This window comes from Musa acuminata, chromosome BXJ1-3, assembly GCF_036884655.1.
Source record: "Musa acuminata AAA Group cultivar baxijiao chromosome BXJ1-3, Cavendish_Baxijiao_AAA, whole genome shotgun sequence".
In the NCBI taxonomy this organism is placed as follows: Eukaryota; Viridiplantae; Streptophyta; class Magnoliopsida; order Zingiberales; family Musaceae; genus Musa; species Musa acuminata.
In genome coordinates, this window is record NC_088329.1 from 28,878,108 (window position 1) to 28,901,023 (window position 22,916).

The 22,916-nt window shown below is 40.8% G+C and overlaps 4 protein-coding genes across 5 annotated transcripts; 2 read left to right on the top strand and 2 right to left on the bottom strand.

Moving 5' to 3' along the window:
- The first annotated feature begins 254 nt into the window (after window positions 1–254).
- On the top strand, window positions 255–7,444 carry LOC135624353 (uncharacterized). Its single transcript, XM_065127863.1, has 7 exons — window positions 255–1,057; window positions 2,265–2,572; window positions 2,718–3,437; window positions 4,644–4,772; window positions 5,048–5,251; window positions 5,592–5,792; window positions 6,975–7,444. Exons 1-7 carry the CDS (start codon window positions 790–792, stop codon window positions 7,098–7,100), a joined length of 1,956 nt encoding a protein of 651 aa, XP_064983935.1. The 5' UTR covers window positions 255–789; the 3' UTR covers window positions 7,101–7,444.
- Window positions 7,445–8,002: 558 nt separating this feature from the next.
- On the top strand, window positions 8,003–9,769 carry LOC135624357 (UDP-glycosyltransferase 73C6-like). The gene has a single exon (XM_065127872.1). It carries the CDS (start codon window positions 8,106–8,108, stop codon window positions 9,558–9,560), a length of 1,455 nt encoding a protein of 484 aa, XP_064983944.1. The 5' UTR covers window positions 8,003–8,105; the 3' UTR covers window positions 9,561–9,769.
- A 6,296-nt stretch (window positions 9,770–16,065) lies between these two features.
- Window positions 16,066–17,096, bottom strand: LOC135624363 (protein LURP-one-related 5-like). The gene is made up of 2 exons (XM_065127879.1): window positions 16,797–17,096; window positions 16,066–16,690 (listed from the first exon to the last, which is right to left on the bottom strand). The coding sequence occupies exons 1-2, from the start codon at window positions 17,022–17,024 to the stop codon at window positions 16,247–16,249; spliced, it is 672 nt and encodes a 223-aa protein (XP_064983951.1). The 5' UTR covers window positions 17,025–17,096; the 3' UTR covers window positions 16,066–16,246.
- A 1,132-nt stretch (window positions 17,097–18,228) lies between these two features.
- Window positions 18,229–21,949, bottom strand: LOC135624371 (probable polygalacturonase At1g80170). Of its 2 annotated transcripts, XM_065127890.1 has the most exons (9): window positions 21,513–21,949; window positions 20,663–20,794; window positions 20,364–20,534; window positions 20,247–20,267; window positions 19,931–20,138; window positions 19,187–19,268; window positions 19,006–19,114; window positions 18,812–18,928; window positions 18,229–18,729 (listed from the first exon to the last, which is right to left on the bottom strand). In XM_065127890.1, exons 1-9 carry the CDS (start codon window positions 21,753–21,755, stop codon window positions 18,445–18,447), a joined length of 1,368 nt encoding a protein of 455 aa, XP_064983962.1. In that variant the 5' UTR covers window positions 21,756–21,949; the 3' UTR covers window positions 18,229–18,444. The 2 variants fall into 2 exon arrangements, with proteins under 2 accessions (XP_064983962.1, XP_064983972.1); XM_065127900.1 differs by lacking the exon at window positions 20,663–20,794 and having other exon boundaries at window positions 21,513–21,900.
- Between the last annotated feature and the right edge of the window lie 967 nt (window positions 21,950–22,916).

Genomic DNA, 22,916 nt, shown 5'->3' on the forward strand with positions numbered 1-22,916 from the left:
CAGGAAAAGTAAAAAAACAAAAAAAAAAAACCGTCTTTTGGGTTCTGTTTAAGTAACGCACAAACTAAAGTTGGAAATCTCAGTACGCTCCCCCCATTTCCTTACCAATTTTTGTTTGTCTTTGGTTCCGTTCTTGCTTTCTTGTTTTCCCTTTTCCCAATAGATTCCCGTTACAGATAGAACCAAGCACGCAGGTCTCACCTCGTTCCTATCGTCCACCACCAGTTCGGCCAGGCCCCGCGATGCTCTACCTTCCAGGCTGCACGCCGTCTCCGGTCTGACCCCAACCTACGGGTAGGAAGGAATTTTGGGCGTAGTGGCTGGCGAGGGTCTTCTCGTCATTTCCTCACAACCCCAGTTGAGTTAATTAATGAGGATCGATACAGACATAACACATATATTCGACTCGAGTTTGGTAACCCTTACAGCTCCTCGAGCCATTCCGAGGCTTTTCAATTTCGCAAGCTATTTTATTCATTGTTATTTACCCCGTTTCCGCTCCCCACCGCTCCCCCGCCCCTCACCCTAACCTATGGCCTCCCCGATCGATTCGGTGGCGCATCCGCTGCCTAATTGAGGTGGAGCTCGCACGGGGATGGCCAGAGTGCCGTCGGCATCGACGATCGCGGTCTTCGATTCTTCTTCGGCCAAGGCCTCATCGCTGCTTCTTCCGCCGCCGTGCCCCAAGGCGGACTGATCCATCGAACGCACGAGCCACCGATCCCACGACCTCTGGAGAGAAAGTTGGTCTGTGGCGACTTCTGACTGGGAGGGGAGGGGAGTTCGGTCATGGCCACCGCTGGGAAGGGTAGCTTGGAGACGATTCGGAGGGGGTTCCGGACTGCCTTGTTCATGGTGACGATGGTGGCCTCGTTGCTTGTGCTATCGGCTCCCTTGCTTGTGGCGCTCGGGGATGTCTCCGTGTCGCTGGCGCTGGCGTCGACGTTCGCTTGCGTGAGGTGCCATGGATTCAGAGGGCACCTCGACGGATACAGTTTCCGGAGCTCCTTGATGGATATACCTCTTGTTTCCGTCGTCAGATCCCTCATAATCACATGTAGCGCTATTATTTCCTCGATCACATCAATTTTCTCCCCTTTAATCTGTCATTTATTCTTCATCCCTCTGAACTATTGCGTGCTGCGTGATCGGACCTTTGTCTTGCCCATTCTTCTTTCTAGTTTCTGTTTACGGCATTTTTCTATAGCATATGTTGTCTAGATTCGACTATCGAAATTGTGTAGACTTTCAAAATGAAGGTGAGCTCTCCGCCTTTTGTTTTCCTATTCCTGCAACAACCGGGGAGACGGAGAATAAGAAAAGCTCTGCACAATTTTTGAAGTGACTGCTTTTTTGACCTTTTCTTCGAATAAGAGGAAAAAGTTAGTTTTCTATTTTTTTATTTTCTTTCATTCTAGTTCCCTATTTTTCCTTTGATGTTTTTTTTCGTTTATCACGTTTTACTTCTTTCGGAAATCAATTGGCAGAAGCAATTAGGAAAAGGAAATGTTCTTCTGCTCATTAGGAATTAGATTTTGTGTTCGAAATCAAATTTGTGTTACACTTTTATGATGAGCGATTCTAAGTTTGCTATATTTTTGTCTACTTCTGTATGTAATGGGGTTAGTTCTTTTGCTTGTTCAGGAGCTTTCCCTTCCTTTAAACTTTCTTAAGACAGCAATATGAATTTGGGCAAGTTACCTCAATGTTGACCTCACCCAATTAACCATTTCATTAAATTTCATTTTTTGTGATGGTTAAAGAAATAATTATCTCAGTGAATTATCTGCTTTCTGGTTAAAATGTCACAAGATACTGACTACAAAAAATTTTCACCTAAATTAGGTGTCATATCAATTAAAAAGCACAATCTTTGCAACTGATTCCAAAGTTTTCAACAGGCCAGGTGAGGTGAACATTTATGTAAGAATAGTTCTGCTGATTTATTTTCAGTAAAGTTTTCAACTGGCCAGATGAGGTGAGCATTTTTGTAAGGTTCTGCTGATTTTTCTTGAAGTAAAATAAGTTGGCTGGTCACTTAAAAATGTGGTGCCCTAGTGGAGTAGTTGAATGCATATATGATTTGTGATGAGGAAAGAAATCATATCCAGTTTCTTTGAGAGTTATTTGTCTTTGAATCCACAGTTATGATCAGAGAATGTCATAGGCCTTTCTTATGATTTTTGCAGTGATCAATTTTGATTTCAGCAATGCTCCATGCTCGTGAGAATTTTAGATTGTGAATTTGTTTTCTTCATTTGCAGGTGTGTATTCTCTTTGTGATAGTCCAGCCATTTCTAGTGGACCATTTCTTGGAACGGCATTGCTATGTTCCTTGGCTTCAGTTATCATCTTGTCAGTTAAAGCTTGTGTCTTTAGTCCTATATCAGAAATTGAAACTGATGCTTCACCCTCATCGGTACGAGAGAGGCTTCATTTGAAGATATCGTGTGGGATGCCCATACTTTTCCTTTCTTCATTAGTCTTTGCACTTGGTCACACCGTGGTTGCTTATAGAACGAGCTGTAGAGCACGGAGAAAGCTATTGATTCATCGTGCAGATCCTGAAGCGGTATGTCTCGTATTACAGTTATATGTGCAAATGCTCATTTGTGCTGTCTTCAGTTGTCTATTAGCAGGTTGCCATACCGTTTGCATATTGTTAAAGATAACAAATTTAGTGGCACTTTCTTATGACCTTGCTTATTTTATCTCAGGTTCTGGCCTGCAATGTATTCTCTGGATACAAGGTCCCTCGATCTCCCACACCATGCTCGGGGAAGTACTCAAAGTTTGATGGTGAAATCAAAAGAAAGGCTATAGTTCATCATGAGTGTGAACTTCCAATTAACTTTCTTGCTGATGTGGATAGTTTATTCATTACTTGCCAAGGGATTACTGTTCATTATAAGATTAGCCTTTTTGAATCACCTATTTCATGGTCTTTGGCCTTGTCGCCTTCCCATGAATCTAGCCCTAATGCAAGTCCTCGGGGCATTTCATCTGGTAGGCTTAAACTTGAGAAGCCTTTGATACTTCCATCTAAAACAAGTCATCATCTTAGTAGGAGCTTCAGTAACCAATTTCAGAATTCCTCCCTGTATGCACCACTATTGGCTGATGCTACAAACTCACCCAATTTTTCTTCAGATTCAATACCTAGTTTTAGTCTCGATGATGGCTATACTGATGTATGTTCAACTAAATTCATGAGCTTGAAACATGGGATTGATGAAAGGGGCAAAGTTGCCATAGTCTTGGTGCATGGCTTTGGAGGAGGGGTTTTTTCGTGGAGATATGTGATGAGTGCATTGGCTAGGCAGGTTGGACTTCCAGTTGTTGCTTTTGATAGGCCTGGTTGGGGATTAACAACTCGCCCTCGTAGAAAGGATTGGGAAGATGAGCAATTGCCAAACCCATACAAGCTTGAATCACAGGTGATTCTCTTGTTCCTCACGAAGTATATGAAGTACTGTCATAAGTTTCCTTCACAGATCTAATAATCTGTAGTCCATTATAGACATTTAAGTTCCTTAAAAGTTTAAGAATTTTCTTTGTATGGTTTTCATGGAAGTGGTCTTTTTGGAGCATTGCTCAATCGTCTTCTTATTACCGATATTGATAACAGACATAACTTTTAATTTTTGAGGATTCTTTGTCTTATGCTAGAACTTCAATTAGATCCCTTTGTTTTTTTTTATTGGATAGGTAGAACAATCTTTTTCCCCCCACAATTTGTAAATGCTTCTTCTTCATAATGCTTCTGATGGATATTTTATTTTCTATGTAAGTCAAAGGTTATCCAGTGCCTAAATTACATATTAGTTACTAAAGAAAAAATTCTTGTTTTTTTTTAATTTTAACTTGCAATATATAATCCAGTTGAAGAAAATTAGTTTTAGGATTATCCAATTCCTAAAGATTTCTTGGCTTATCAGATGCACCTTGGTTTTTCTGCCAATATATGTTTATGTTGTATATAGAGGAACAAGAGCTCTTCAAATTTCTTGCATGTTTATCATTAACTAATCATTGAAATTATTTGTAGTATTGCATATATTGCATTCATAATCATGATATGTTGCCTTTGTAACCCTAATTTGCATGACAGACAACCAGGAATATTGTTCTCAGGTTGGCCATTGGCTGTTTTTTCAAAAAAAAAATTAATGTGATGCTCCTGAAGCCATGTGAACTAGTGTTGGAGCCATGATGTATTTTACATGCATATTTAACTGGTTGATTGTAGCTCTAGTGCAAATTGGTGACATTTCATCTGCTGGCTCATGCAACAAGAAGAACCACATTTTTTATGTTTCATTGCAATTCCAAAAAAGCAGACATCATGGTTGAATGGCCAACTGTTCTGCTTGTACTTTGATTAATCAGAGCCATGCATGTTATTTTTCACTTGGGCAATCAGATATATGTTAAGAAAAGCTAACCAGGGGATGCATCACACTTGCTTAGTCCACATGCTTGCTGACATACTCAAGATCCTCTCTACTCAAATATTCAATTACACCTTGTCGAGGAAAAAACCATGCATCTCCTGTTTTTTAATGGTTTTTTGGTCTTTGATTCGGCCAGTTTTATTTGACTGATCTTAGAACATTTGAAGAAGTTTTTGCAAAGTCTTGCAGGTGGATCTTCTTATCGCATTTTGTTTGGAGATGGGCTTTTCATCTGTCATCTTTGTTGGTCATGATGATGGCGGCCTCCTTGTTCTAAAAGCAGCAGAGAAGATCCGGGCATCCAATGGTTCTGCTAATGTGAGGAACTGTCTGTAATTTCTATTATTGCAAACTCTTTTGCTGTAGAGCACATGAGAACTTTTTTTATCTAAACATATATAATTTGTGTGTGTGTTTGTATTTTCGTTAGCTTGTATCCTATGTTAACATTCCATGTATTTGCCTCTTCTTGATGGTCAAATTTGATCAATCTTCTCAAATTTTGGTTTGGTTTGATGTTCCTTTTGAAAGTTCCATGTCTATGAAAGTCCCTTTTGTGATTTTGATTTTCACTTGATGTGTGCAATATTTAGGTTGAAGTCAAGGGAGTGGTACTTGTTAGTGTCAGTTTATCAAGAGAAGTTGTTCCTGCCTTTGCTCGAATCCTCCTGCATACTTCACTAGGGAAGAAACACTTGGTCCGCCCTTTGCTACGTACTGAAATTACTCAAGTCATTAACCGCCATGCATGGTATGATGCTACCAAGTTGACACCTGAAGTTACGAACCTCTATAAGGTATCATCCATATTTCATGCTTAATTGTGAATAACTTATATATGCTATGGCATCTGTCGATTGAATTATTATGGGTGGTTCCTTGCCTTTTAGAAGTTCATGTCTCCTTTGACAACCTTGTTCTTAGATTCCAAAGAATAATGTGTTATTCCAAAGAACAAGTGAAAAATCCCAAATGCATGCTTATCTATGTAGTTAAACAAAACAACCATAAGGAAAATTCTCTCGTGCTTTTTTTTTGTCCATCTTTTAGTTGTCAGAACTGAATTTTTCTGGTATTTGATGTAATTATAAACTTCTGTATGCATGTTATTTAGAGCCATTGTTGGTCTATATGCAGGCACCGTTATTTGTTGAAGGATGGGATGAAGCACTACATGAAATAGGGCGACTATCCTTTGCAACAGTCCTCTCTCCACAGAATGCAGCAGCATTGCTGAAATCAGTTGAAGACTTCCCAATTCTTGTAGTAGCTGGTGCTGAGGATGCACTCGTGCCTCTGAAGTCTTCTCAAGCTATGGCGTCAAAGTTTGTAAATTCGGTAGGTGGCCTGGGTTATCCCTACTTTAGTTCTCCATTTAGATGTAGAAAGTTGAATACCTTTGTTTTAAAGAAATTTACTGCCTCTGTTTCATGATAAATAATGTTTCTCTCGATCGAAATGGTGCTTAAGTGATGATTTTCCTTAACATAATAGTCTTTGTACCATAGATATGCATGCTTATCCTTTTATACCTTTTTGAAGTTTCTTAAAGCTAGTATATTTATGAGAGGCAGCATCAATTTACCTATCCAAATAATTGCTGTAGACCAATTAAATAATAAGCTTTTGAAGGTTGTCCATAAAACTCAAATCACCATCTTAATATATTTTGAACAATTAAAACTTCAAATCACCATATTAGTAGATTGATAAGCCAAAATAATTATTGCTTCTAAAGAAATAAATTAATGAATTTACATTTTGTTATGCTATATTTTTGTGTTAATTGTATGCCCTTTATCAAGATATAAACTGCAGATTTGTCATTTCCTTTGTTGTTTTTGGGCAAGAAGTTAAAAGAAAGTTGAGGTGAAAAGAAATGGTAGCTAATTGTAGTATGAGATTGAAGGGTTTAGACATGGTAGAGAAAAATATGTAGCTTTCCATCTCAATTGTAAATTTTTAATTATCTAAAATGGAATTCTTAAGTTAATCATTTGTTTCATTAATATTTCTTTTTGACAATAATTAAATGCTTACTTGAGATGTAAAATCTAAATAGTATTTCGAAAATACAGTGTTTAGTGCATGGGCCTATAACTAATGAAGAATGGTGATGCACTGCAGTTAGCTTTTAAATCTTGAACTAGTTCTTATTGGAAATATTGTTCTAGAAAGAGAATTGAACATTTTCTTATTTGATGTTCTTGAGCCACTTCCTTATAACATTCCTTGTCCCAATTTGAAGCAATGGAAAATTTTATTGGTTGGATCTACACATTCTCATATCATGCCTATCTGGTTTGCAAGTTCAGGAAGAAAAGAAAAAAAAAAGAAACTGGTACATCAGGGAACACCTAACAGACCTATCTTTTATGGCAATTTGTCTGCAATTGGATATATAAGGAATTGCTCATTTGTTAGGCAATTTCTTTTGCGCCATGAACTGTTTTGTGGGCTTTTGAACGATTTTCAGACAGTTTGGTTAATTCCCTTTTCCTCTTTGGTGCTGCTTTGCAGAGACTTGTCGCAATATCAAGCTGTGGACATCTACCCCACGAGGAGTGCCCCAAAGCGTTACTCGCGGCTCTCTCACCTTTTATAACTAGACTGCTATCCTCGCCATTTGCATTGCACGGCCGGTAGCATCTAGTTTTCGTCTGATGCCTTCAATCAAATATTGTCTCCCTCATTTTTCTCTTTTTATTACGAGGATTAGAGATCTAACCCGTTGGGGCTTTTCTTTGTTTCTTTTTGTTTTTGTTTTCGTTTTTTTTTTTTTCTGTTTGGGATTTTCTTCTTTGGTTGTGGGTGGGGTTGACGCCATTTTCATGTTCATGGTGTTTAGCTTGGAGCCGGACCCAATGCTCAGGGTTGCTGGAGCTCGCACATTCTTGATCTTAGCGTCTTGCATGTAACGCTTGTGAGGATGGTTATGATATCAACGCGGCAGGATAAGTTGTCAAGCATTAATAGTCGATTCTGCTTAACGAATCTTCACTTAATTTCTAAGGACTAATTCCTTTGAAAAATATTTTTATTTCGATTCTATTTTTTTCCCCGTAGAATGCACTCCCATTTCACTTTGTTCTCATTCAGACTGCCTTTTCTTTCTGAAAAAATATTAAAGTATTATGAAAGAAAGGAAAGGTCCTCAGAAATCTCCTGCTTTAAATTGGGAATGTTATACGAAAAACCCAATACAGAGGGTTTTCTTTAAAGAATACTTAAAATATGTATATATATATATATATATATTAATAATAATAATAATAATTTGGAGCATTATTGCGTTTGTGCTAATCGATGATGATAAAGCGAAGCGTGGTATGATGCTGGTCTTGCGAGTATACAGGAGTGCCCGACGCGCCTCTAACGGTAACAGCAGCTACAAAACATTTTATTATTGTTTGTTTCAAACGTGATAAAAAAGAAGAGCCATTTATCGGTTGGAGAATCGAGGTGGCCACGTGGGTTGTCGGCCCTTTGCCTTGTCTGCTACTCTTACCCGTGAACTCACGTGCAGCAGTGAGCCTGCAAAGTCTTCTTCCCCTTGGAAATACCCACCTGATACAAAAACGAAGACTCCGCCTCTCCTTCCTGAATTTGGTTAGTGCTCCGTGGTCTGCAACAATCGTTCGTCCTACCACCATGAACGGCGACAGCGGGCTACACCTGGTGGTGGTGCCGCTGATGGCCCATGGACACCTGATTCCCGCCATCGACATGGCCCGCCTCTTCGCGGAGCGCGGAATCCTGGTCAGCGTCGTCACCACCCCCGTCAACGCGTCCCGCATCAGGGCTGTAATCCGCGGCATCGACGAATCCGGCCTTCCCATCCGGTTCGTGGAGCTGCCCTTCCCCTGCGCCCAAGTGGGCCTGCCCGAGGGCTGCGAGCACGTCGACGTGGTGCCGCCCCACCTTTTCGCCAACTTCTTCCGAGCCACTGCCTTGCTCCGCCTCCCTCTGGAATCCTATCTCCGGGATCACCACCCCCGCCCGAGCTGCATAGTCGCCGACGTGTGGCTTCCGTGGACCATGGAGGTGGCTAGAGCACTCCGAGTCCCCAGGCTGGTCTGCCACTGGATATCCAGCTTCGCGGTGCTCTGCTACCACAACATCCGCCGGCAGAGGGTACGCGAGAGCATATCTGACGACTCGGAACCCTTCGTGGTGCCCGGCTTACCCGATCGGATCGTGACGACGAGGGCGCAGGCGCCCGGCTTTTTCGACGCCTTCGGGTGGGATGATATTTATGCGCAGTCGGTGGAGGCAGAGGAGACGGCCGACGGGCTGGTGCTCAACAGCTTCGACGACCTGGAGCCGTCATACATCGACAAGTACCGGGAGGCGACGGGGAAGAAGGTTTGGGCCATCGGCCCCTTCTGCCTCGGCAACAGGGACAGGGCGAGCAAGGCGGTAAGAGGGAGCCAGGCGTCGGTCGACGGGGACGGGTGCATGGTCTGGTTGGACTCCATGCAGCCGCGGTCCGTGGTGTACGTGAGCTTCGGCAGCCTGACCCAGACGCAGCCTTCGCAACTAGCGGAGATCGGGGAAGGCCTGGAGGAGTCCGGAAGCCCGTTCATCTGGGTGATCAAGGACAGGGAGAGAACCCCCGCGACGGAAACGTGGCTGTCGGGATTAGAGGGGAGGACCAAGGGGAGGGGACTGGTGATCACGGGGTGGGCGCCGCAGGCCCTGATCCTGTCGCACCCAGCCATCGGGGGCTTCGTGACGCACTGCGGATGGAACTCCGCGTTGGAGGGCGTCAGCGCCGGCGTGCCCATGATCACGTGGCCCCACTTCGCCGACCAGTTCCTCAACGAGAAGCTGCTGGTGCAGGTGCTGAAGACTGCTGTGCCCATCGGGGTTGAAGCGCCCATAACCTATGTCTTCGACAAGGCTGTGGCGCTAGTGAAGCGGGAAGACGTGAGCAAGGCGGTTCGCAGCGTGATGGATGGAGGGGAGGAAGGGGAAGGCAGGAGAAAGAGAGCCCAGGAACTGGGGAAGAAAGCAAGGAAGGCTGTAGACGAAGAGGGCGGATCGTCTCAGGAGAACTTGACGTGCTTACTCGATTATGTCTCGAAGTTATGCCAAGCCAAGTAGTACATCAACGAGGGTATTACGCAACCAGTTCGGCTTCCACTTCTGTTCTACGTTCTGATGTGGTCTCTTGGGTGGGTCATGTTCTCAGTTGCGTTGCAATAACCTTCGCTCTCGGCTCAATCCTATGCATCTCATGTGACCCGTTTCTAGTCTCGTTTCTATCCTCTTAATTCAGAAAAATAAACAAGCCATGCTACATGTCGGCATTACATCTTTGATCTCCTACTTCTTTAGCGTTCTAAGCCATGCTTCGTAGGAGTCGTCCATTAAGACGACCTATTGGTTTTGAACTTAAAACCATCCATCGATGTTTTATGTACCTGTTGTTCGCGTATAAGGCGCTTTTGCATCTTCAGAAACAATTGCGTGATATGACATCAATGGTACTCTTGCATATTTATTCCTAAAAAATTAATTTCTTCGAAAGTTTGTATAGTTCCTTAGGATTAAAAAAAAAAAAAAATAGATGAAGCATTTAACTTAAGATCTTAGAAGCAGATATTTCAATAAGCACTTGATAGAAAATATAAATTATAAACATAAACTTTATAAGTTCTAAACTGTTGTTCAAGCCCTCATGTATTATTATCACCGAATATCCTAAACATTATCCCAAAAGCTCATTTAGTTATATATCACTCGAGCTCTAAGGTGCTCCATTGCTGATACTCCGTACTAATATGTGGAGCTTATTAATCCCTAAAATGATTGTTTGAAGGATCTATTTTTAGGTAGTTTTGTCTCTGCATAATAATTATACATAATCTAAGTTTACAAGACTAAAACGGATATAAAAAGTTAACCAAAATGGGGCTACTAAGTTTACTGCTGTTAGGACCGTATCAGCACTAAGAGAGGGAGTGAATTAATGCTTTCGATAAATCACATCGATTTGAAAAATTATATTCAACAAAAATCGATAATGAAAGTGAGCTTGACTAAAAGTAAGTGTAAAGTAGAGTGAGTAATAAAATCAGTAAGCAATAAGGGTAAACAACAAAGGAAAAGAGCACACTAGATTTATAATGGTTCAACCATCGTGACCTATGTCCACTCCCGATTTCTCTTCACTCGAGGCTACCGGCTTCCAATATCGATCTTCTTTCTAATAAGTAAAGATCAAATACCTTTACAACTCTTTCTCCTTTTCACAGGCTTAGGAGAGAACCTTTACACCCCTCTTTTATAAGTATTTCCTCACACACCTCCCTTAGGATTATCTCTAAGCTCTAGGAGGAGAAACTCTATACTTTAAAAGAGTTTACAACCTTAGAAGTATAAAGTTTTTATTCCAATTTCTTATTATACCCAAGCAAAAATTTGTGGGGTTTTATAGACCCCAAATGACATAAAAAATTAGAACCAAAATTCAAATCCTTGAGTTTTCGGGGTACTGGTGGTACCACCACTTGACTGCATCGGAGATAGGGCTTTTGACTTTTCTAGCTCATAGGCGGTTCCACCACCAGTTTGGCGGTGCCATTGCTTGACACAACTTTTGGGTCACTGAATGAGCCTTCATTTTGGCCCAAAATAGTCTTAATTTATGCCTAATTGGCCCATAATTGAGCTAGCATGATTACACTAAAAACTAACTCAATAAGCCCCCTAAACTATTTCAATCTAGATAAATGATTATAAGCATGGATCCTATATTGTTCGGCATGTCATTGGTTCATCCGGCGCTTTGTCCGATCCTTCGACGCATCATCCTCTCCTTCGACCCATTGCTCAATCGGTATATTGATCTTGAGCAACATCTGATCTCCTTGGCGCAATGTTTGATCATTCGGCATGATGCCCGAACTCATGGCACGAAGTCATTCTGCCAGCACGTCAACCGATCCTCTGGCTCGATAATCAATCTTCTGACATGTTTGTTAGGGCCGAAATCGACACTAAGAGGGGGGGGAGGGGTGAATTAGTGCTTTTGTAAAAATAATGATTTAGGAAAACCTCATTCGATAAATCTCGTATCGGAAAGATGCTTAACTTGAAAATGTTCGTAGAATATAATGAGTAATAAAATAAGTAAGCAATAAAGGTAAATAGCAAACAAAAAGAGCACACCAGATTTATAGTTGTTTGGTCATCGTGACCTACATCCACTCTCGATTTCTCCTCCGTTGAGGCCACTGGCATCCACTAACAGTCTTCCTTTAATGGGCAAAGATCAACTATCCTTTTATAACTCTTTTCTCTTTTAAATAGGTTTAGGAGAATAGCCTCTAAATTTCCTTTACAGCCCTTTTTACAAAATTTCCCTCACACTCTCCCTTAGAATATCATCTAAATTTTACGAGGAGAGACTCTACACCTTACAAGGGTTTACAACTTTAGAATCATAGAGTTTTGTTCTACTTTCTTGTTGCCTTAAGTATGAAAGATTGGGGTATTTATAGACCCCAAATGACTTCAAAAATTAGAACCAAAATTCAAATCATTGAGATTTTGGGATACTAGTGGTACCACCGCCTATGCTAGGTGGTACCATTGCTAGTACTCTCTGACATTGAGCAATACCATCGCTTGACACTAGGTGGTTCCATCACCTGATATAGTCTTGGAGACTATGTCTTGGAGACTGAGCCGTTGGTGGTTCCAGAGCCTGGACCGACGATGCCACCGCTTAACCCAACTTTTGGGTCACTGAATGAGTCTTTCACTTGGCCTAAAACAACCAGAATTCAGGCCCAATTGGCCCCTAATTGAATTAATATTGTTTCACCCCAAAACCGACTCAATTAGACCTAAAATAACTTAATCTAGACACATGATTATAAGCATGAATCCTATATTGTCCGGCATGTCATTGGTTCATCCTACGCTTCATCCGATCCTTGGGCGCATCGTCCTCTTTTTCGGTATATTGCCCAATTGGTATATTCACTCCCGTAACTTTCAATCTCCTTAGTATAATGTCTGATCATTCGGCTTGATACCCGAACTTATGGCACGAAGTCCTTCTACCGGTACGTCGATCGATCCTCCGGCTCAACGTTCAATCTCTTTACATGTTTCACTTCGACCCAACATCTCATTTCTCCTACTTTAATTGATTTTTCTTTTTTAATCCAAGTTAGTCTTGCGTCACTTAAACTACAGATTAGATCATAAACTTATCAATTTATTTCATCATCAAAATCTGAGATTCAATAATATCCCCCTTTCTGATGATGATAGCCAATTGATGATGGAGTTTAAACTAAACTCCCTCTATCAATATGTCATAATTTCAATCATGAATTATATGCAATACATCATATCATTACTTACATCATAAGTTCAAGTAGTGCATCCAAACCATCATATATAATAAAATTTCATTATACCATACATGATTATCATCATAGCTTCTCCCCCTTTGTAATCAACAAAAAGGAGAAATGCAACTAGTCAGTTTTTAAGATATAAAAATTAGTAAAATTTTACTTCTCTTGAGATGTGCAAGATAGCATATTTACTTTTCTTTGTGATGTTCAAGCCAGTAAGTTTCATAAAAGAATGCAAGATAGTAAATAGCAAGTTTTACATCATTTTAGAACTTACAAGCTAGCAAGTTTTAGATATGTGCAAGTTCAGTAATTCTTTGCTTCTTGAGATAGGCAAGATAGCACTTTGCTTCTCTTAAGATTGCAAGCTAGCAATTTTTGCTTCCTTTTGTAAGCTAGCAAGTTTTCTTTCCTTGAAATATATAAGTTAGCAAGACTTTCTCCCCCTTTATTATCGTCAAAGAGAAGGGAAGAATATAGGAGTAACCACCTATGTTATGAGTTGACATGGGATCATATATATTACTATGTATGAGTTCCAACAACTCTGTGGCTCTCTCTCCAGTATCACTAAATTGAGAGTTGCTTAGTTTCCCACGAAGGTAAAACTCGCAAGTTGCATATGACTCGTAGTTGAATAGATCTAGGTATCTATCTTTTAGTAACTTTTGAATCATTTCCTCATGGATATGACCTAACTTACAATGTCATAGATATGCATTATTAATCTCATCAAGTTTTCTCTTAGACTCACTTACATTCAGGATATATGGAGCGGTGTCTAGTATAAACAAATTATTATGCAATAATTCCTTTCGTGATGATCTTATTATCTAATAATATTGAACAACCATTATTCTTAAAAACTAATTTATATCCACTAATTATAAATATGAAATGAAAATAATATTTTTGATAATAGAAGTAATAAAATAATATGCATCCAATGCAATAATAGCTCCACCAGATAGATGTATGGTGACCTTGCTAATAGCCACTACAATAACTTTTGCTTCATTGCTCAACTTGAGGTACATCTTATCTCTCGTCAAGCTCCAAGGTCTTATTAGAACCTGTAATGAAATACATATATAATAAGTATTATTGATATCCAATACCTATCATAAAATTCTAACAAGCAGAGACTGATAATTTGCGAAGGTCAACTGGCCGATTGGGCAATAGGCCGCAAGAGAGTACAATATGCCGAAGAATCGGACGAAGCGTCGATGGACCAATGACATGTCGGATGACATGATTCATGCTTAGTAATAATTGTCTAGATCGAAGTGTGTTTTTATGTATGCAGGATTAACTACGATAGCAACGCATAAAGCAAAATGAAGTCCCGGAGTTAAGAACACGATTTTGTTGGGAGTTCTAGAGTTCGTCGGAAGTCCGGACGTTCATCAAAAGTTCTGCCAGAATTGACCGAGAAGTCCTGGAACTTGCCAAAAAAGCTCGTTGGAACTCACCAAGAAGATCGTTGTGAAGTCCAGGAGCTTACCGGGAGTCCACCGGAACATTGCCAAGAGATCGTCGGAAGTTCGCCAGAAGATCGTTGGAAGAAACCAGACTTATTTTGCTTAGTATATGTCTTAGGAATCATAGTTAGCAGTTGGAATTGGGAGATAATCCCATCAACTCTATTAGGGGCCAACTGAGCCCGAAGTTGGGCTAGTTTGGGTTGGATTCAAGGCCCAACTAAGATGCTAAAAGCCTAGCCAATAGTGGCACCACTATGGCCGACGGTGGCACCACCTGGGGAACAGCACCCTAGGAATTCTAGGCGGTGGTATCGCCCAGTGGTAGGGTGCCAAGCGATGGCACCGCCCTTGTCAAGCAATGGTACCACCCAGTGTCAGATTGACACTAGCGATGGTACCACCCAGCCCAAGCGGTGATATCGCCTATACCCAGGAAACCCGGGATGAGATGTTTTTAGACTCCATGTTTGAATCAATTTGAGGCCTATAAATATCCATCTCATCCCTGATTAAACTACACAAGCACAGAGAATTTAAAAAGGGAAAAATGTTGTTGTAATCTCTTGTGAGAATCATTCTCTTCTAGTCTAAGTATTAAAATAGTTTGAGAGAGGAGTGAGTGCTTGTAAAGGTTATCTCCTAAACCTGTGAAAAGGAGAAGAGGGGTGTAAAATGGAGGTTGATCTTCGCCTATTAAAGGAAGATCGATAGTGGATGCCGGTGGCTTCGACGGAAGAGGAATCGGTGGAGTGGATGTAGGTCACGACGATCGAATCACTATAAAAATCCGGTTTGCCTTTATTTTGAGCAATTTACTTTTATAAGCATTGCCTCCCATCCTTACTATGCTTTTACTATGCCTATACTGGCATATGCTTTCAAGTTTTCGAAATCGATTTTATCGTACGAAACGAAAAAATTTCAGAACTGACGTTTTTACGGCTGCACTAATTCACCCTCACCTCTTAGTATCGACTCATTCCTAATAGTTTGTAAAATATGCGTGTTTTTCTCATTTGGTTTAACACCCAAGAGAAATAACTCTTTTTGGCTTTCAAGAGGGTCACTTTCTCATTCGTCCTCCTATGTTCAATGGGACGGGCTACACATATTGGAAAACTCGAATAAGAGTTTTCTTGCTTTCGTTGAATCTCAATTTATGAATATACATATATATATATGTATATGTATATATACATATGTATATATGTATATATACATATATATATACATATATACATACATATATACATATATACATATATACATACATATATACATATATACATATATACATACATATATACATATATACATACATATATACATACATATGTATATATGTACATATATACATATGTATATATGCACATCGGGCTTATGACCCATTTTGGAGACTCTTCGATGCATGCACACGTTGGCATTCAACACAAGAAATAAGTAAGTATTATTTACGAGTGCAGACGTTGACGTAACTGGTTTGTACGAGCGAGACTCTTCTAATCAACCCATGCGGTCGATATCATCTGTCCATCCCGTAACTACATTTGACATAATTGGTATCACTTGGCTACCTTCAGCGACACGTCAGGTCGGCTACTAGTGCCTATGGATTGCCTTGACTACCTCTTACACCAATTATCTATCTACCTATATATATATATATATATATATATATATATATATATATATATATATATATATATATATATATATATATATATATATATAACAGACCAAAAAAGATAATATTAACCGACTATTATAGAGGAGAAAGAGAAAAAAGTCTTAAGTTTGTTTCACATATGTTTGCGACAGAAATCAAAATAGCACTAACAACGGAGTTTCGGAGAAATCAATCAGGAATTTATTACGCCCACTCTAATAATTATAGCTCGTTAATGCTCGGCTGGCTTTGGCTGCTTTATCATGGCGACGGGCTGGCCATTGCATCGTCGATTACGTCGTCATCGTCGCCGCTTATCCGGTCGAGTACTATGATGAGACCCATAGCAAACGCTGCGTCGCAGCGAGGCCCAAGGCAGAGAGAGAACACATCCCTCCCCAGCACAACGTGGGAGCATGCGTCTACCTTACGCTTAATCTCCGCCACCATCACCACCGCTCCTTTCCCCCCTCCACCACTCTCGTAGAACACGCGGCAGCACCGCTTCGGGAAGGACCCTTCGATGCGGTACTCCTCTTCCTCGTCCTCCCCCTCCTCCTCCGAACCGCCGCAGGAGTGCACCTCCACCGCAAAGCCACTTCGGTCGCTGCCGAAAATGGAGGACCTCCGCACCGCGAACAGCGGCTTCTGCCCCTCGCTCCTCTCCCCCAGGAATGCCTCCCACCGGTGATGCAAGCTCGGCCACTGCAGGCGTCTCGCAAGAAGAAACCCCCATATGATCGCACACAAGAAGTAGAGGAGGAGTGAGGGCGAAGAGTTAATCGAGGGGATTGATTACCCGTGCACCTACCTTGCGGCGGAGAGTAAGGATGGGATCACCGGATGGATCCATGAGCAGAAGCGGCTGGTCGGCGAAAGCGGGTCCGCCTCGGGCATAGGTGTCCACCCGGAAGACCAAATCTCCGGTTATGTGGTCGTAGACGGCGAATCCGTCTCCAGGAAAGAAGAGGGATGTCTTCCGGACCGTCAACTCCCGTTCCTCCTCGCTGCAAAATCTCTCTCCAACTATCGCCACCATGGCGCGAGCAAGCGTGTCGGGAGGTGGCTATGGATTCAGAAGCGCAAGGGGTGGGGGGGGGGGGGGTGGGTTAGAATATCTACTCACCAGACGATCAATTATATGATCCAGAAAACAGGAAAGGAGGGGGAAGGGAGTAAGCACAAGTGTGTGGTGTCGATGTTTCGAGATGTGTGGTACGGTGACCGACCCCTGCCGTCAGCATCAACACACCGCTCACGATATGGTTTCCTCTCTTTGATCTTTTTTCTATGGTTTCTCCAGCGCAACCACAGCTCCTTTATTCACCGCGTTGGAGATCATACGGTCCACCGTTCATCTCCACATGCCCGCGCGGGCTTGCCGCCTTGGACAGGCTGCACTTGCACGTGAGGTAGCTGTTTGACGGGGAGGGGCATCCCACGGGAATGGCGTGGATGTGTGAATCCAAGATCACGTGGATACACCTCGTGTAACGATGTGTACGTTGAATCCACAAAATTAAATATGATCTTACAAAAATTCAAAAATCCTCGTCAACCAAAAACTCAATGTGGTAAGTAGATTTAAATTATTTATGATTAAAAAAAAAATTAAATGAGATTAGACTATTTAATATTTTTAAAATATATGAAATGAGATTTTAAACTTTTAATCTTTAATAGATATATCACTATCAAATCAAATTATTTATTATTTAAATGCATAATGAAACATGTAAGTCAAGGTAAATAATTTAAATTCTTTATATGAGATCATAATAAAAAAAACATGATCTTTTTTTTTTATTCGTTGGTCAACCATGTAGATCCTCGTTATATACTGACGTTGAAATTTCTATGAGGTCGGAGAACTAGTTCGTTCACTTTCTCCAGCCACACCTTTCTCTTCCACAGCAAATGCCTCATTTATGACCCTCTTTTTTTTTTTTCTCTCTATATAAAAAGTGAAATCTATTAGTATACGAAATACAAAAAAGGTTCTTTCATTATGATTACCATTTTCTAAAAGAAAAAAAAATGGAATGGTTTGATCCCTCCGTTATACAGAATGAAAAGCTCATAGCTCTTGATACATTGTTAGGTGTTAATACTTTCCCATCGAAATCAAACCTCGTTATTCTGTCCAAATTACGAGATGCAGCCAAATTAGATCCGCTTTCTCTGCCTCCTATATTTAGAGTTGATAAAATACATGTCACTGTAGCATTTAAATACACAAGAAATAACTCCCGACCAACTGCTCTGATATATATAACCAGAAAAAGAGAAAGAATGAAGAATTCGTTTGCTTGAATGGTCAAGTTATTTGGGGTGCATTCCATGTGTATTCTTTTCTTTGAGGACTTTTACAGCAAATTAAATGTGTTTTTCTTTTTATAAACAAACATATATGGATGAATTAGATTTTCCCTTCAATGCTGTAATGATCAAAACATTCCCTATGCAACCTCCACTTTCTTGCTCGAACCAACATTCTGATTGATGAGACCGACGACAGCTCTCGTCAGACAAGAAGGTGGATTCACCAAACCAGAACTGAAGCCTGATGCTTTCCAACAATAAGCCGATGCATTGCCGCCGGATTCCAGTGACATGTTAATGTCCTGTAGATATATTTTCTCACATGGAGAACTGTCGCTGCAAGAAAATTTTATTGCATCCTTTGTTGTCGATGTTCCCTTAATTTCAATGAAAGAAATCTGATGCACCTTCACAGCAGACGTCTGCATTCATCGAACATCAATCTTCATCACTAGTTTCTTTGAATCATAATATGCAAAAAATTTGAAACTCAGATTCCCATACCTGATTTTGGCACTGACGTGAAGAATCGCAGTAGTACTGATCAATTATTATTGGGTTGGAAACATTGCTCATCCGGATACCACGGAAAACTATTTTGCGAGCATAACCACTACCACCCTATTCAGTAACGTAATACATGTTTGAATGCTGCTGAATACTTATTTGCATACAAGTCAGAAGGACCAGGAGGCTACCTGCCATGTCTTGATCCTTACACCATTTTCGGTGTTTGAAATCAAGCTATTCTCCACTTTTACATCATGTACTTGGGAATAAGAATTTGATTTGCCAAGACTTCCGATACTGATGGCAAGTAGCAAGTAACAATGAAATGTTTGACACTGAAATATGGCAAGCTACTTTTTCTGATCTTACCTAATACCATGACCAGGTCCACAGATGATATTTATCACTCGGATATTGGAAGAATTGCCGACGATGGAGATGCAGTCATCCCCTGAAATGAAAATATAAGTGCTGCGTTTGCCAGCGGGTGGTCAATGACATGATGTTTAAAAGAAAATAAACACGATAATACTACGGACAATAATTGTTGGTTGAAAATATAACATAACTCATTATTGGAAAAGAAGATTAAGATAAAAGGTTCACTGAGGCCGTGAGTTCGCCAATGAGCACGATAAATGTTCTGTTTACACTGACTCCTAGTAGTTGATAATTTGTTTATCGATCAGTACTTATATCAGTTGACAATATTCAACTTATGATTTTTCTCCTTTACACCTAATGCATGGTGATGGCTTGTGAATTAGCAAAACTCAACTTAGGATCAACACAAAACTACAACAATGGATGAATCAGAGCACGAAAGCTAAGCTATTCAAGACAGTATAGGACAGCCCAATGCACGCAACTCAAGACAGATGCGCCGTTCAAAGATCTGGATGGAATATCATGTTAATTATTCATAACAGAACAATAATATGTCCGATCAATTTTAACCCAGAATAAAAAAAATGGAATATATGTTATTGAAAATGTTTGGTCTTTCGATGTACCATCTGAAAGGCGAGAAACTCGAAGATGAACAGAAAAAGGAAAGGGAAAAAAAAAAAAGCAGAAGAAGGTAACACTGCAAATAGACACAGTGGAACGGACCTGCCCTTATAGTGCTGTCCTCAACCAAGGTGGCAATGGATCCACTTATATGGATTCCATCAGTGTTAGGGCTCTCAGCAGGTGCAGTCACCTTCAACCTAGATGCACGAACATGAGAACATGAGGTGAATGCAATATGCATCTGTTGACCATTCAATACAGTCAAATCACGGATGGCAACGTGCTTGCTCCGATGAAAAGTAATTGCCTGCATCATCATAAATGTGATTGCTCTTTTCTAGTGAAAAAGGTAAGCGAATTAGCGCAAGGGATGCTACCAACTTCGCAAATCCAATGGAATCGAAGAGGAACTAACCGTTGGGGCGTGTCGGCAAGGCTGCATATATAATATGAAATAGATTTAGGTTCTCTTGTCTAAGTAACAAATGCATGATAACTAATATTATGAGCGAGAAAGGAATGTATATGTTACATATGTGGTGTTCCTTTTGCAAGATCGTGACCACCAGTTGTGTCCCTTGCCGTCAAGGGTTCCACCACCGCGTACTACTATTTGTTTAATCCCATGGAAGTAAATCCACTTACGAGGATCCAGCCCATCCCAAATGTCAGGATCTGAAGGAGCAATTATAGTTCCTGAGATCTACTTACAGAAGGCACCAAATTAGTCAAGTCATTCAACAAGGAAAAACAAAAAAAACAAAAAACAAAAAACAAAAGAAAGAAAAGAAAACCCTGCGGCAGTACCACTTTCCAAACCCAGAGACCTACCGACACTGTAATCTTTGAGTTACAAGGGCCGGCTAAGTTAATTGGCTTGATCAAATAAACTCTTCTTGCAGGAAACTTAATTTCTACATGCAGTGGTGAAGAACAAGCATAGTCCCATGCATACTTGAAGGCCTAATATTCAACAGAAAGTGTAATTAATAAAAGCCATTTGAATGTATTTGGAATCTCAAGTAAAGATGACAAGAGACCAAAAACTTATTGAAGAACATTTTAATGAGAATATATGAGCTTTGCAGAACTGATTCAGTTTAGTTTCATCAAACACCTGAAATGCATATAGAGGAGCTCCCATATCCTCTTTCATCTTAAAGAAGACAAAATATCAAACTTGTCTTATTTATTGTCTTAGTGTGCGCATTGTCAGAATAAGATGTTCAAATTGATGTAAGGACTTCCTCTGTTTTTCGTACTGTGTTGAGCGAGATTCAATGTAATGGTTTTTCCTGTTATCGCGTGTAGCCTACCCTTCTTTTTTCCACCATTCACGCAGTGGGGCATCATCTTGGCTTACCATCCAATCATGGCATTAGTAAATTTCTTGCGTATTGCTGCTTCCTGAATCAATCGTCGGTTCCTTACTGACTGTCGACGAATGAACGAACGAATGGAAGTCCTTTTTAGTAGAACTCACAGAATTGGGCATTTTCCTTTTCACTCCTCCGAACTACCAAAGCTACCTATATATTAATCTATAGGAAAACAATAGCTGGAGAATCGGCGTAAAAGAAAACAATCGATCAATAATTTCTGTGAAATCTATCGATTGTCTAGCTAGGTTGAGTTTCAGATTAAACGCATCATTCTAGATTTTAGATAAGAACATACATACCAGGGTGTCGTCGTCGAATCCATTGCCTTTGGCTCCGAATTCATTCACAGAGATGACGACCTTTGTCTTGTGGTCTGCCGAGCGGGGAAGTTGTATGAGCGAGGACGACTCCGGTAGTCCTTTTGCGCGACCGATCATGATTGGGTACAACAAGAGGAGGATTGCGGCAATAACAGATCGAGAGGTGGCGTCTTTGCTAGATGATCTGTTCCGGACAAAAATAACATATTGATCATCCACCATGGCCACCACCACCACAACTTCGGGTCGGGATGGGATTTCTGCGGTTGTGAGGGGTAGCGAGCCAAGGGAGGAAAGAACATCCGTTGTCTGTAAATTAGCTCAGGCAGGTACTCCATCGGTCGGAAGAGACTCATCAATATGGGCAGTTACGTCGACGAAGTTGCGCAGATGGGGAGGGGATGGGATCCGTACTCGGTACTTGGATCGACGGACGGATGATAGATGAGGAGCATCGGACGCAAGTGCACCGCCGCGTGGAAAACGATTGATTCGCCGCTTGATTCGGCCCATCACGATGACGCTGGATTAAGTTGAGGTTGACCGGTCTCTGCTCCTCCTCTCGTCTCCTCTTCTTCCCCACGAATTGAATGAGGTCGGTGCATCTGCAACGTTGTTGCGGGATAGCTCTTTTATTACACGTGGCAGCACTCGATTTGAAACTATTGTTCTCATCTTCTACGTCGAGTAAATCTCTTTTTTTTTTTTTAAGTAAAAAAAAAGGTCTTAATAAGAAAGAGCAAAATCAAACACTTGCACAAGCGTTGTCTCATTTCTAGTGAGCATTTTAAAATTTCAAAAACTATTGTCACCGGGATAAGAAATATTGCCATGAGAATAAGTCCACAAGAAAGATTTATAAATATTTTGAGATTCATATAGATGGTGTCACAAGGATAAGGAATGTTATTACTGTTGAATTTTCAATTTTGATGATGAACTCAGTTAATGAGTTTTGATCTAATCTGTGTTTTGAGTAATGTAGGACTAGCTTCGATCAAGGAGAGACAAATTGATTAAAGCAGGAGGAATCGGATATTGGGCCGGAGTGAACATGTCAGAAGATTGGACGTCGAGCCGGAGGATCGATCGACGTGTTGGCAGCAGGCTTCATGCCGTAAATTCGGGCATCAGGCCGAAGTATCGAACATTGCACTAAGGAGATTAGAAGTTGCGGGAGTCAACATGCCGATTGGGCAATATGCCTAAGGAGAGGATGATGCGTCGAAAGATTGGACGAGCGTTGTATGAACCAATGACATGCCGGACAAAGGATTCATGCTTTGTAATCATTTGCCTAAGATCGAAGTAGTTTAGGGGGCTAATTGAGTTAGCTTTTGGTGTAATCATGTTAACTCGATTAGGGGCCAATTGGGACTGATT